The 15,243-nt window shown below is 39.7% G+C and overlaps 1 protein-coding gene and 1 pseudogene across 2 annotated transcripts in view; one reads left to right on the top strand and one right to left on the bottom strand.

Annotated features, from left to right (window-relative positions):
- The window catches only part of LOC149280660 (regulator of G protein signaling 12-like), a 91,832-nt gene extending 78,773 nt beyond the window's left edge, over window positions 1–13,059 (top strand). Inside the window, exon 18 of one of the 2 annotated variants that reach the window (XM_089500188.1) lies at window positions 11,901–13,059. In XM_089500188.1, coding sequence (XP_089356314.1) covers window positions 11,901–12,256 — 356 coding nt within the window. In that variant the 3' untranslated portion in view covers window positions 12,257–13,059. The remainder of the gene's footprint in view (window positions 1–11,900) is intronic. The other variant, XM_089500189.1, reaches the window with a different exon arrangement.
- LOC149280661 (U6 spliceosomal RNA) lies at window positions 10,729–10,820 on the bottom strand (annotated as a pseudogene).
- Window positions 13,060–15,243: the final 2,184 nt, after the last annotated feature.

Below are 15,243 nucleotides of genomic sequence, written 5' to 3'. Positions count from 1 at the left end.
CCAAATCCAGATATTCTCAGATTTATCTTCATTCTTTACCAGAACACACAGTTTCTCTTGTAGAAAAAGCCAAATATAGCACTTTTATATTACCAAAACAGGAAGTTAAATATAGCACTTTTATATTACCAAAACAGGAACTTAGTTTTGGGCAAACCACGTTTTTTTAAAAAAATAGCCAAATTTGGCCTAATGATCCTTAAGTGATACGTAATTTCTTCCAGTTATAGTGTTGCACTGCTGAATGGTTAATTTAGATATTTTACTTCCAACCAACAGGCATGCTAACTCAAATAAATTAAAGCTGGATTTTGTATTTCCATATATGAAGAATCAGCCATTATGTGTCACTTTATCACAACAGACATAGGTACAACTTAAAATTTGTCTGAAACCTGTGAATCTTTATGCCTTTTCTTCCTTCAGTCCATCTTAAGGCTCTGATTATGCAGATTTCATGAATTCAGCATCAAGACAGCCTTCCATCCCTCTATTCATTCTCTCTTTTTGCAGTATATGTTGCCTAAGGAATGGCTCTATAAATCATGAAAGCTTGCTCGCAGTTTCTAAACATTTGGTTGGTCCTAATTAAAGCATTACTTGACCATAGCTTTTAGGGTTTTTTTCCTTACAGACCAATACAGTTTGCTTCTTTTTATGAGAACCTCTATCTGTGGATGTAGCCCATCTATCACCCAAAGAAATGCTCCTCGGTGTACTTCGAGCATAATGTTAAAATAATTTTAGACACAAAATGCTTGTGACTTCAGTTGCCTGTACAGCTATGCATTGGGAGGGGGGAGTGTAAACAAAGAAATCTGTGTTCACTGATTCCATAGAGATTTTTGTGCTTTTGGAGGCTACTATTCCATGCTGTCTCTATATATGGGCCTCAAGAAGTGGATTATCTTTTACTATTCCAATAGCAAGTGGTGTCATAAATTATTTTATGATGCAAGCACATGTAATTTGACTGTTAATATTTTCCAATTTCTTATCTGTTCTTATTTTGTGATTTGCACATCCCTAATTATTATAAGATTTCAAACAATAGCCAAACTCTTCTGTCCGTCTACTCTGAAATATCAGGAAAAGAATTTGCTTTCTAAAATGTCCTATAGATGCTACTATGGAAATGAAATTAAATGTTAAATTATGTTGTAATTAATTTTGTCCAAATGATGAATAATGAAGTGTATTTTTGTGGCCTGACTGTATACAATTGTATGTATTTATATTCTCTCTCTCTCTCTCTCTCTCTCTCTCTCTGCAAGACAGAGAGAGATGTCCATAAGAGTTATTAACAAATTAATTCTATTAATTTCATTTTAAAGTGGAATCCATATGTGACTATTTGCACTTAAATATTTGAACTGATTTGTATTTAATGCATGTTGTACCTCTTGTATAAGTAACCTGCTACATCTTTTGCTATTTCTCTCTTCTACATTTACTCTGTTAGCTATCTTAATGTAGTTTGTGCTTATGTTTTATACCCAAGCTTTTCCTACACTGGGTAATAAATTCTTTTTTTAGGTATTTTAAAGCTTTTTTTTATCTGAAAGTTTTTATGTGCAGAAATTAATCTAATTATCCAACTCTGTAGTTATTAATAGTTTTGCATAATTTGAATAACATACAACACACACAACACACACACAGGAAATAGCCATGGAGCTCCCTTGGCTAAAATAGCACCCCCATTAATTTCAATGTAGGTAATTTCCATTAGAAGCATCTGTTCCTAGATCATTGCTCTTACAAATCATGCAAACTTCATTATCAATCGGAATGATTCCTTTAATCTGTACTGCCCACTTCCATATTTTTATCCCTTTTATCTCTACTGAAAGTTTTCTTTAGGGGAACCTAATCCTCTGTCTTGTCATCAACTTGTATGAAAGCTTTTTTACATTTCTATCATTTCTAACAGAAGGGGGGAAGACTTCAGATATGTGTGATGTACATTATTTTATGCTGGCACCCCAAATTCCATTAATTGGAGTCAAGCACAAGTTGAGGACACAGAGCTAGCTACCTGTTGTATTCCATAGGTCATACACTGGGGTGAACAAAGTGCATTAATATGAATCTACATCTGAGTTAATACTACAGATTCTAAGCCATGTTTAAACCTGACATTGCTATTTTACTGTGTATCTCCATTTTGTTTTATAAAATATAATGTTTTTGAACATTTAAGAATTTGCTCTGTTGCATTTACAGTTATGAAACGATGACTCACATCTTCTTTACCATTATTACAGCCCCTTTCCCAAATTTTGGCATATATTATTAGAAGCTCACATGTGACTGAGTTTTAACAACATAGCAACAGAGCCTTTAAACCAGGGTCTCTGTACTTGGCCACTGAGTTGTTGAATGAGTAATAGCAACCAAAAGCATAAAGACACAGTCCCACTATGTGAACATATCCATTGTATGGCAGAAGAAGCTTTTAATAATGTCTTATATACAAATAGAAGGTATTTCAGAAAGTCATATAATTATGTCACAGTGACCAGGGTCTTATGGGGTCTTACGCCAGTAGTCTATTCTGTTATTAATTTGACTTACTCTGTATTACTACATGGAACTGGCACAGTGATGGGAAGAAAAGGCTGCCAGCACCAGGCTACCTGTTTCAAGAAATCCTGACTTTTTTTGAAGGGGTGAGGGGCTAAACCACAGAGCCAAACAATTATAGGAAGGCTGTTCTGATTGCCCAAGCTGACCCTCCCATAGTTCCCTGGAAATCAGTATCACTTTCTTTTTCCTGTTTCCTTCCTTTCTTTGCCTTTTAGTATTGCTGCCACCATAGCCATAACAATACCAGAAGTCCCAGTAGAATACTAGTCAGTATCTTCAGAATATGACAACAAAGTGCTTGGTGCCTGGACACATGCCCTTTCTGACTGATTCTAGCAAACTGAAAGGAATTAGTAGTAGGGCTTTTGATGACCACCACATTCAGGACATTATCACACAAGTCTTAGTCCCACCTCACTCTTGCTGCAATCATTTTATTATTTTTTAAAAAAATACCAATTATGGAACTTCTATTACTACACTTCTTTTTGATAGTGCAATGGGGCTTTCTGCATTGTTGAGAGTCCCCATGCACTTTCTTCCTCATTTGCCCTTAACTCCACCTCCCTGTCCCCCTGCTTCTCCTCACTCCTTCCTGCCAAAGAAGGAATGACAGCCTCATGTGTAAGCAGCTATTCCTTCTTTGGCAGTCTGGGAGAGGGGGGCACAGAGAAGCCTGCTCTGGAATAGGGAGGAGGGAGAGGGAGCCATGTGGCTGCCCAGTACCTGGAGAGCCATGCAAAGAGGTTACCACAGAAGAGCAGCATCTTTGGGACCTTATTGACAGGTGTTTACCATCAATGAAAAGGGACACTCTACCAACGAAGGAGCTATGAAATGATGATTATATCATGCGATAAGTATTGTCAAAGGCATTGTGCTCTCTAGCTTTAATAGCAGGTTTAAATGCTTTCCTCAGAGATGCTGTGGTTCCACTTGTCCTGAAAGTAGTGTTGTTAAGGGAACTGTGTCCCACTAGTGAATTTTGATATTTTTTAAATAGCTTGAGCAAAAGTCATGTTTTTTCATGTGTGAATTTCTCTCCCCACCCCAACAAGTACAAAGTAGTTTTGAAATATCCCCCCCCCCCCCCCCAAATCTGAAAATTACTCTCATATGCTCACTAAGTGAGGGGAAAAAATGAAATTATTTGTTCTTGCACGGAAGAACAAAATGAATTATATATAAATACATTCCCAGTTTTTTTCTGGAAACACTGGCAGTGCGAGGAGTTAAGCATAGTACACACCAAGTGGCTCCACTCCGTGGATGTAAATTCTCAGTTTCATCCTTGTGTGTGAAAATGAGAGACTGAAATTCTTTTCACCAGCAAGACAGTGAAAGAGTTTGTCAGTTTTGAAAAAGTTTTCACATTTACAAGAATGATTTTATTTTATTTTTTGGTGAATTACATAAATTAGGTACACAACTATAGCAGCTGCTGCCTTGCTAGATAGAATTTGAAAAACAGGAAGCATCCAGTGGGTTGTTTTCATTGTTAGCCTGTGTTTGCTGGTATGTGGGGGATGAGGTTGCTTTGTAAGAAAAAAGAGTAGTTTTTGCAGAGACATGCTAAGCAAATAGCAGACACCTTAACAACAATGCCCTTGCCTTGCTCTTTTGCTGGAGGTGATAAATCTCACTAAGGTTCATGAACTCTCTAGTTGCAAACAAGTAACATAGCAAGATTTTTCACATGCATACTTCACTCCTACCTTGCTAGAAAGCTTTAGAAGTACACTCGTCCCTTCACATTGGTTGGGGTTAGGGGCACAGGACCCATGTGAATGTGGAAAAAAATGCAAATTAAAAAAAAACACTATTTTTTTACCTGAGAGAACACCTCTCTAGGAATCTCTAGGTCCTCCAGTTCAATTCTGTGGTCAACATCTGCCAGACACTGATCATAGAATTGCACTGGAGGAGCTACAAATGCCTAGTGGAGTGTTCTCTCTGAGAATCTCTAGGTCCTTGGTTAAAGTTGACCATAAAGTTGCACTGGAGGACCTAGATATTCCTAGAGATAACATATTAATAAAATATATGAATAATCAAAGCCGCAAAAGTCAAAGCTGCAAATGTGAAGGGATGAGTGTATTCCTCTTTTTGGAAACCCAGGATCCAAAACACACTGCAGAAATAATTTGAGATCACTTTAACTGCCCTGGCCCAGTGCTAGGGAATCCTGGGAAATGAAGTTTATTGTGGCATCAGAACTGCCTGACAGAGAAGACTAAATGTCTCACAAAACTACAGTTCCTAGAATTCCCTAGCGATTATTTCTGCAATGTGCTTTGGACCTTTGTTCATACTGTCTCAGAATGCTTCATCAGCATTGGATGAGATGATTTCAAGCAATATCCAACTCTATTACTCCTTTTCATCTAAAAAAGTATAAACAAATCTTGGACACTTCTAAGACTGAGAAAAGATATTTCTAATAAAACCTTTCATGGATTCCAGTCTGCTTCATCAGACGCAACTGGAGTGCACAAAAGCATATGCTAGAAATTTCTTTTCTCAGTCTCAAAAGTGATCCAGGATTATTTTATATCTTAATGCTGGAATAGATTAACTCAATTCTTTAAATACTCTTTTCCAATTGAACTGCATCATGCAAGTCTGCAGTCACTAAGAGACTCAAGGATGAATAAGATGATGAGATCATTGGTGGTGGGTGTCCAAATTATAAAAATGGCTACTTCGACTGAGCTTGCACCCAAAAAGATTAGGTTTGTACCTTGAAAGAGCTTCTGGGTCCTGATGGCCATGTTAAGGTCTGGAGCATGTCTTAGCAACTTTGGCTAATGTATAACTATATCCTTGCCTGGAAAAAGTACATGAACATTATGGTATACATGAACGTACCAACTGCTGAAAAGAGGCGGGGGGGAGTAGCTAAGCAGGGCTAGCATCGTGTTAGTGGCATACACAGGCATAAGTACATCGTAACACCTTTGTCTGTCTGTCTGTCTCTATGCTTGTTTATTTGTTGGTTTGTTGTGGAGGAGGCTGATATTCTCTTCCACCCTCTGCAATGACAAAGCTCCCCTGACCCCGTGTTGCCCTGGAATAGACCTCTCCCCTTTCCATTGCCCTTCTGTTGCTGGTAGAGAGTGAAGAGGATAGGAATCCAATGACATCATTCACTGAGACCTCAGGAGGACTCCAGTGGATCTTAATGGAAGAAGTCCTCATTTTGTGTCTGGCTATGTTCTCATACCAGACACTTCTCTGATCCCTACTCCATCCTCTATGAGCAGTGGAATAACTGGGAGAGGGGGGTATTGCAGCACAGCTGTGAATCCTGGGAATGGTGACACAGCAGCCATACACTCAACCATGTATGATCTTGTGTTCAACCTTGTATGATCTTGGCTATAGAGTTCTACAGGAAATTTAATAGGAAGGGGTGAGGAAAAGTGCATCACCGAGAGGCCAAATCATCACCTACAGAGAATAAAATATGACTGTCAAGGATGCTGCTTCCATATCCTGTCTGATCCATGCTGTTTGTTTTCCTGTCTCTGGATGTATTAACTGTACCCGCAAAAGTGGCAAGCTTGTAATCCTGACTCAAACAGAACACTCCAACTAATCAGGAAGATGAAGACGTGCTCAACAGAATGTAGGATGTGCTTCTTTTTACAAGGAGGAGGTATTAAGCTGGGTGAGGATGGCTCATAGAACACAATGTGCTGATTCTATAGGGTCTTCTTATAGACTGGGATGGCAGGAACCTGTGGGTGTTTTGAGGCCATTTTTGCTATATACCATTAAGGTGGACTACATATAACTTTCAACACATGAATGGGAAACCATGCCTCCAGATGCCTGTTTTAGGCCAGAAAAAGTATGTTTTTGAATCAGGAAGTGATCTACCAGACATGACATGCAGACTTTTAAACTAGCCATGAGAAGGAACAGTTGTTCCAGGTTCCAAAAACATAATGAAGGATGCAGAGGCTTATGTCTGGATGGATGGAATCCAATAGCTACCCCACATCCAATCAACCAATACCTCTGGAGTTACAAATGTCATTAGCTCCGGCTCAGAGTGTCAGTTCCTATCCGGAGAAAAGCCCACAGGGTTCTACCTATCACTGCTTGAGCTCTCGTCCATTTGCTGCTTGCTCCAACCTCCTCAGGGTAAGGTTTTGTGGGAAGAGGTAGTGGAGAGGTGCAAGGATATCAAGGCATGAGACCATGGACCCATCTCCTTTTTCTTTAGTTCATTAAGCATCCACACTTTGAATTTGACCCCATTCCTAATGTTCACATCACAGGGACAAAATAGGGGACACACCATTTCTACATGTGAAATACATAGTCACTTAGTCCTCATGGTAATGGAGAAAAAAATTAATGGTCTCCAGAAAAATGTAGACTTGATCTTTCAGTCCATAAGGTGCCATTAAAATATTTCTTGAGCAAGAATTAATAACTGATTCAGGGAAAAATGTATGTTTTTTGTTTCTTTGTTTGTTTTGGTTTTACATTTTCTATGAAAATGGGAAGAAGTAAAGATAATCCATTAGTCCTCTTTAAATAGTGACCCTACAGATCACATTTAAAGAATATTGACTGAGATGTTGCTATAGTATCTATCTAGAGATACTTTTATTTGTACTTTTGGATTGGTTTTGGATTGGTTAAAGAAGCTGAGGTGAGGCCTCTACTACAAACAAATAAACAAACCCTCCCTGAACCCAACCACACTGCATACCTACCAGCCACTCTCTAATGGGAGCAAGGTTCTAGAGCATGTGGGGGCCTCCTGCCTCCAGGTGTTCTTAGATAAAATAGATTATCTAGATTCATTTCAGTCTGGTTTCAAGCCTGCCTATAGGACTGAGACAAATTGGGCTGCCTTGATAGGTGAACAAAGGGAGTGTGTCCGAGTTGCGTCTCTTAGACCTTTCAGTGGGTTTTTATATATCTGACCCACCTCTCTGGGATGGGACTTGGAGATACTGTTCTGCAATGATTCCATTCCTTACTGGAGTGGAAACTCAGAAGGTGGTGCTGGGGGGTTCCTATTTGATCCCATGGACATTGGCCTCTGGGATCCCACATGACATAGTTTTGTCCCCCATGGAATTTAGCATCTACATGAAACCGCTGGGAGATATTATCCAGAGTCTGGGAGTTTTGTCTCTCCATTCAATTCCAAGGAAGCTGTCTCTGTGCTAAGCCAGTGTCTGCTGACTGTGATGGACTGGATGTGGGCAGACAAACTGAAACTTAATTAAGACAAAACAGGTGGAAGAAGTTTCTTCCCCAAAAGGTCTCGGTGGCCCCCTCCCTGCTGTACACTACAAGCAAGTAAAGACCTTTTTATTTAAGTAGGCATTTGGTTTTCATTATGCTGCATCAGATAGAGCTTTCAATGAGGGGTATTGTGTTTCTAGGAGCCTGTGTGGTGGTGTGGTTTGAGTGTTGGACTATGACTCTGGAGACCAAGGTTAATATCCCGGTTTGGCCATGGAAACCCACTGGGTGACCTTGGGCAAGTCACTCTCAGCCTCAGAGGATAGCAAGGGCAAACCCATTCTGAAGAAATGTGCCAAGTAAACTTGCTTATATAGCTAAAAGAGTAATGGCTCTTGCCCATGATAGGCATCACAACACATGTGTGGTAATCTCTAATTTTTCTATCAGTGCCTTTCTGTTAATATGCCAAAGGAATATATTTTAAATCTCATTAAAATATTTAAAATCTCACTGCCAGTACATAGAAGACTGGCGTATGTGTGCATAGCTCACAATCAGTCAGGTTGACAATCTAATCACATTTGTGCAATGAATTCCAGAAGCTGATGTGTCCATAATGTGAGAGTCTGGAATCAATATTCCAGAATTCAAAGAATTTCAATTGCTATATTCTGGATCTGGTATACATTTGAATCTGCTGAAACAGAATCAGGCTGCTCTACCCATTTCTGATCAAAGTTTTGTTGCTGCCTCTTCTCAATACATTTCTTCATTATTATTAACGTTTATCAGTTTGTTTTCCAAATATCCGGTGTACCTTTCACAAGTACATGTAAACATAACTGGATGGCTTGATCCTATAACTGGAGTTAGTTATTTTACCTTTAAAATTAATTATAGCAAGTTTTGCAATTTTGCTAAAATATGCAAAACATAATCTAGTCCTCTGCAAGAGCAGTTCCCACATATGAAAAATGTCCATCCCTTCACGAGAATCTCCTCATTGCCTCCACTCCATCTGCAAGCAGCATGCTTGGTTTGCCAGTATGTTCTCATCCACCCGCTTCTGACCTCTATGTATTTGTGCTTCACAGTCCTAGCCTCATTTCACACTGCCTACATGTATGTAGGTGGAGAAGTGAGGAGAAGCTGTAACGATCTTATAAAAAAATCTTCCATGTGTCCATGCTGCTGTGGATTGAATTATATCTAGACTAAAATAGTTTTCATGTCTCCTTTGACTGAAGATGGTGATTCATTTACTGCCATTATATATACATAAAGGGCCAACATTATGTCAAATATACTTCAATAACTGAAATATTGTATGTTAAGATTTTAACCTTATTTTCTGATAATCAGTCCTAAAGTATGAAAGAAATGCCTTATGCAGAACTAAAATAATGGACAGAAGGGAAGAGAAAGAAGAACACATGCCTTTAATTTCTGTTGTTCAAATATAATTGTCAGTCTAGGAGGGACTATTGGCCTGTTTGTTCCCACGATAATTAGCAACACTTTAGAATACAGACTGGATTCACAAGCATTCCATTGCATCTTGTAAAAGCACTTGTATATATAAAAAAGAGCACATCAGACAGCAGTGCATCAGAAGCTATCTTATCCAGAGATGACAGGCAGCTGTTTTCCCATGTGGCCCCCATTCTTTGTCCATGACTGCTGTTGAGGTCAGAACAAGGTGCCCAGCCATGCTCCTCCTGACCTCAGAGCAACTTTCACCTGCAGCAGCAGCAGCAGCATCAAGCAACTTACAGGGACCACGAGTGGAAAGGCAGCCACCATTGTCCCTGAAAATCCACAGGAGATGATGAGTTATTTAATTGTAGATTAGGATAACAGAAGTCCCAAATTTAGTGTGGGTGTCATGAAGACAGTCTTTACCCAATTTGGGCTTTGGGCCTGTGAGACTTGGGATTACTCTGACCAAAAATCCACGACAAACTTCAGGTAGATCAGAAAGTTTATTGTAAGGACTAAGTAGAAGCATTCCTGGCCACGTCTTTGTTGAATCTGAAGAACTCCAAATAGAGACAGAACCTTAGAATTCCCCAGACCCCTCCCTTTGAGTTGGTTCCCTTCGGTCCAGCCTTTGATGTAGAATTTCTCCCTTTGTTCTGAAGGGGGGAAAGAAGGGGGGGTTTGGCCATTTGGTTCCTAGTTCCTCTATCAAGTAGAGATCTAAGGCTGTATGCACCTTTGGTATCAGTTTCCCAACAACCCCTCATAAAACAGCCTAACTGCCATGCAGTACGTGACCATCCGGCCCATTCCTCATGGTGGCAGCCCCCCTATTCTCAAAGTGACTGTCTATCTATATCTCTACTTCCTCTCTCTATATGCGTATCTATATCTTCCCTATTTGTGGGTGAGAACCTATTCCCTGACCCCCACTCTGCGGTTTATCTCCCTATCTATCTATCTCCCTATCTCCCTATCTATCTATCTATCTATCTATCTATCTATCTATCTAGCTAGCTAGCTAGCTAGCTAGCTATATCTACAAACCTCATGGCAGAATACACCCTGAATGACTGACTGAAGGTGGATTCTGACAGGGCCCTCCATCATGCAAGCAGAACGCAGCAAGCGCTGGAGGAACTCAGGGTAAATCACTCGTGCATGCAAGGCCCAGGTTGCCAAATTATTTGGTTAGCTAGGCTTTACCTAAATTCTATGCCCATTTAACCAGGATGCTCTTATCCCCATTGTCAAAATCATATGACATGGAGAAGCTGCCTTGAGTCACGGTACTGGGAGGAAAGCGGGATGTAAATAAACGCAATGATGGTGATGGTGGTGGTGGTTTGCCTGCCATCCTTTGCCTATCCCACCTTGTGACATCACAGAAAGCCACCTGGTGTCTGGTTTTAGCCTTGAAATTTCAAGAGAAGGAATGCTGATGACATAACTTTTGTTAAATTAATAAATATGTGCAGGGGCCATGCTAATCTTCTCTGTATCGTTCCAATTTTAGTGTATGTGCTGCCGAATATGATTGTCCCAAATCCATGGCAGCCATTTTGTGACTCCTCCCTTGTGGTAGCCATCTTTATAAAAATTCAAATGTGCCTATGGTCCCAAAGGTTTGTAATCAGAAACCTGGTCTAGCAAGGGTAGTGACCTGTTCCAACAACACAGTCCTAAGCATGTTTACTCACAACTAGGTAGAATTACAGTTTATTAGAATTTATTCACACATAAATATGCACAGGAATACAGTAGTAACTAAGGAATCCTGGAGTCTTCCTTCGTTAAATTTACCTGCAATTAAGCAACTTACATTGAGCAGCTTTGATAATAGAGGAACCTGTGCCTTCTGCAAGTATATTAATTGTCTTAGCATCATCATAAGTGTTAAGAGAAACCTTGAATGATGCTTAGGATCTACTATGGAATGTATATTTGGCTATTGATTATCTCCTAAATGTTTGATTTTCTAGTTCTGTTTAATTGTGCTAATAGCTTATTTTTGAGCAAGAATGTTGTACTATTATGACTATATAAGATAAACATTTGTTAGTCATTTATGTTCATTTTTTTCTATCAAGATTTATACATAAGGCATTGTGTATACAAATACAATGAAAACTACAAATACAGTGTTGAAGAAACAATATGTCCCCATATCTGCAAGGGATAATTTCTCAGACTTACTGTGGAAGCATGACCACCAATAATAGTGAACTGTACTGAAATGAATTACTTCTGACAGAAGCTGACCATAGAGTCACACTGAAGGATCTAGAAATTCATAGAGAGAACCTCTCTCTAGGAATCTCTAAGTCCTCCAGCACACAGCACACATCATGATTCCATGGTACAGTACCTCAGCCAGAACCGTACCATGGAATCATGTTGGAAGACCTAGAAAATGCCTAGAGAGAACGTATTTCTTTAGAGGGTAAATGAAACAGCAGTACAATGGATACAAGGGTCATACTGTAGTTCTAAAGAATCATCTTAAATATATTAACCCATTATTTGTCCCATGATTTAACCTGATTGTGAAAGTGGAATTACATAAACCAAGGCATAATAAGTATTGTTCTCCTCCCCTATTTTCCTGTTTGTTCTAGGTGTGATCCACAAACAGAAAAGAGATGTGCGAGTAAGTGGAGCAAACATTTATGAACAAAGCTCTAGAAACAGTAATAGTGACTTTAACCATGGTCAAGTTAGGAAGAAAACTTTCAGAAATGAATTCCCTGCAAATCACATAATAGATGTAGATGATGTTGGAAGAGAAGATGGATTGGAATGGTCTCGTAATGAATCAGAGAGCAATCTCAGTTTTGAAGGCTACGTCTCAGAGCTGAAATCTTGCCAGGGGAGGTTGCGAACAGGAGTATACAGGACATCGGATCTTCCATCTCTGGTTGCAGTTAAGAGTGAGAAGAATGATGAAAAACAATGTAAAGCGACATTTGTCTGAAGCTTTTCTGTGGCTCGTCCCAGCAGTTTTCTTTTCTCCCAGCACATGGTGAACACTGGTTCTCATGACACATGCTTTCCTTCAAGGGGTTGTTCTCTGAAGATGTCAGCCACAGATGCTGGCGAAACGTCAGAAACAAACTCTTATAGAACATGGCCACATAGCCCAAAAACCCCACAAAAAACCGATAGATTGTAAGAGACTTCAGCACTCTACTTATTACTCCAAACACAAATTGCACAGTTCACTCTTACTGAGAGCATGTGAAAATATCCAAGGGAAAAATCAGTTCCAAAATTACAAAATTTACCTGACTTGATTTGCTAATCTCACATTTTATAATTGATGATCGTGGTATGAACAGGCTATATAAAACCTCTCTGTCTACAGCAGCAAAATAATTTCTGTTGTTCTCTCCATAGCAGAGTTTTATCAAGCAACCAGGGCCCAGGCATCATTGTAGGGGCCAATACAAAGTTGTAACATAGGGCCCTTCCCATAGACATACCACATATGAGTTCTGACAGCCAAATCTATTTTAAGTCTGAAATTACACATTCACTTATCTGACATTACTTTGCGGTCTGCACTGAAATTTTTCTATCATATTACAATCATTACTACAGTACCTTTTTTTTTTTGCAGTTTTTTGTTAACATACATCCTGAAGTTTTGTTTAGTGTAACATAGAGCCTCAAGAAGAGTCTTACTAAGCTTGCTGAGTATTTCATAACAGTTTGGTTGGTCCTAATAAAAGTATTATCCTGTTGATGTTTTTAATTTTTATTGTAATGAATTAATATTATTACAAAAAGTTATAACTGGACTAATTCACATATTACTTGATTATCTTTTGAAAGCATTAGATTAAATTCACAAACTTTTTTCATCCTTATTTGCCACAGATACAACTCTGCACATTAAAACTATTTCTTATTCATTTACTTTCCTGGTCAGTGTATTGCTTCAACCAGGTTATAAAAAAAATCTTGTTCTGTTTTGACAAACTGCAAGTGTTTGGGGTTCGTTACCTTTACTTCCCTTTGTTTGACCTCTTTTCAGATGTAGGCTGCATCCCCACTGCACAAATAATCCAGTTTGACACCACTTTAACTGCCATGGCCCAATGCTATGGAATGTAGTTTGGTGGGGCACCGGTGCTGTCTGACAGAGAAGGCTAATTGTCTCAAAAAACTACAGTTCCCAGAACTTGATTGCATTAAACCATGGCAGTAAAAGTGGTGTCAAACTATATTATTTCTGCAGTGCAGATGCACCATAGCTGTCTGTTTTGTATCAGATAATACCCAGGGTGTGCCAGTCAGCAGCATCATTTTAGTGTCAAACATGCATGCAATTGTGGCTTACACATGTATCCCATTATGGACAGGGCGCACTGGACTATTCTTCAGCTCTTTGTGACCTATCCAAAAGCTCTCTCCCAGAAAATTTCTATCCCCAGGAGGGGCTGATGCCTTTCCTTCTTACTGATGTGGAGGAAAGAAGAGGCAATTCAGATGATGAGCATGCAGCTAATGTAGGTTCCAAGGAGAAGGAAGCTATATCTCTATGTGCATCCCTATTTCTTTCCACTGTTGGAGCTGAGGTCAGCTGATTCTTCCTCATCTGAATTGCCCCACCACCACCACCCACACACACCAATAACTGGCAGCAGTGGGGATCCTTCCTAGGTCTTGACAGTATAATGTTCTGCCTGGTCAATGCAGGAACTCAAGTAGTGAGAGGGACATACTTTTTCCCCATATATATTTTCAGTCTAAATCTCACCAGCAGCACCATATAGCCTGCAATGCACCTAGGATAAAATTTGGTGCCTTTTTCCTCCAGCCCAGTTTAATCAAGATTTCAGGGCCAAAATCTAAGACCAGCAGGCAGTTCTTGTGGTGTCATGGAAGGAAGGTGCTTGTGGTATTCCAGAGATATGGAAGGCAAAGATCTGATGGGCCACAACTCTTCCAAATCTGATGGTTGAGGAACTGGCATGATTTCAGTGGGTCCCTGTGACAGAACCCCTATCCAGGTTGATCCTACAATTCCAGTCCTTGAGCTGCTGTCACTCACTTTGCTCTTTTACCCTCAAGATCCCTCCTTAGATCTAGTACTGAGGCCTCAAGGTGACCACTATCCCAGACATGTGTCTGTGTTGATCAATAGGTTCAATATGGTATGCATGATCAGTTTCCATTGTTATTAAAATAAAACATCCAGACAAGAGATGTAGAAAATAAGAACACTAAAGATTCTTTACTGAGAGAGCCAGTGTGGTACAATGGCTTGAATGTTGAACCAGCACTCTGTAGACCAGGGTTCAAACCCTCGTTTAGTCATGAGAACCAAAGTCAAGTCAAAACGACATGAAGGCACACAGAAAAACCCCTAACAAATATCAAATACGTAACAAACAAAATAAAAATCATAGTTTTTTGTGGGTTTTTCAGGCTATGAGGCCATGTTCTAGAAGAGTTTATTCCTGACGTTTCGCCAGCAGCTGTGGCTGGCATATACTCCACTCTCTTCCATTCCAGCATTCTCTGCAGTTATCAGCCACAGCTGCTGGTGAAACATCAGGAATAAACTCTTCTAGAACATGGCCTCATAGCCTGAAAAACCCACAAAAAACATGGATGCCGACCGTGAAAGCCTTTGAAAGCCCTGGTGGCACAGTGGTTAAATGCCTGTACTGCAGCCATTCACGCAAAACCACAAGGTTGCGAGTTCAAGACCAGCAAAAGGGCCCAAGCTCGACTCAGGCTTGCATCCTTTCGAGGTCGCTAAAATGAGTACCCAGACTGTTGGGGGCAAATTAGCTTACTTGCTAATTAGCTTACTTGCTAATTAGCTTACTTGCTGTTCACCGCTATGATCTTTAGAATAGCGGTATATAAATAAAAAACAAACAAACAAACTTGACAAAATAAAAATCTACCATTATGCCAGTTCCACACACAGAGTACACAGTAACCTTT

The sequence above is a fragment of the Sceloporus occidentalis genome, unplaced genomic scaffold (genome assembly GCF_023333645.1).
Source record: "Sceloporus occidentalis isolate IW3139 unplaced genomic scaffold, rSceOcc1.0.p SCAF_150, whole genome shotgun sequence".
NCBI lineage: Eukaryota > Metazoa > Chordata > Lepidosauria > Squamata > Phrynosomatidae > Sceloporus > Sceloporus occidentalis.
Note: the sequence above shows the minus strand (reverse complement) of the source record. Positions and strands in the feature narration are given on the sequence as shown.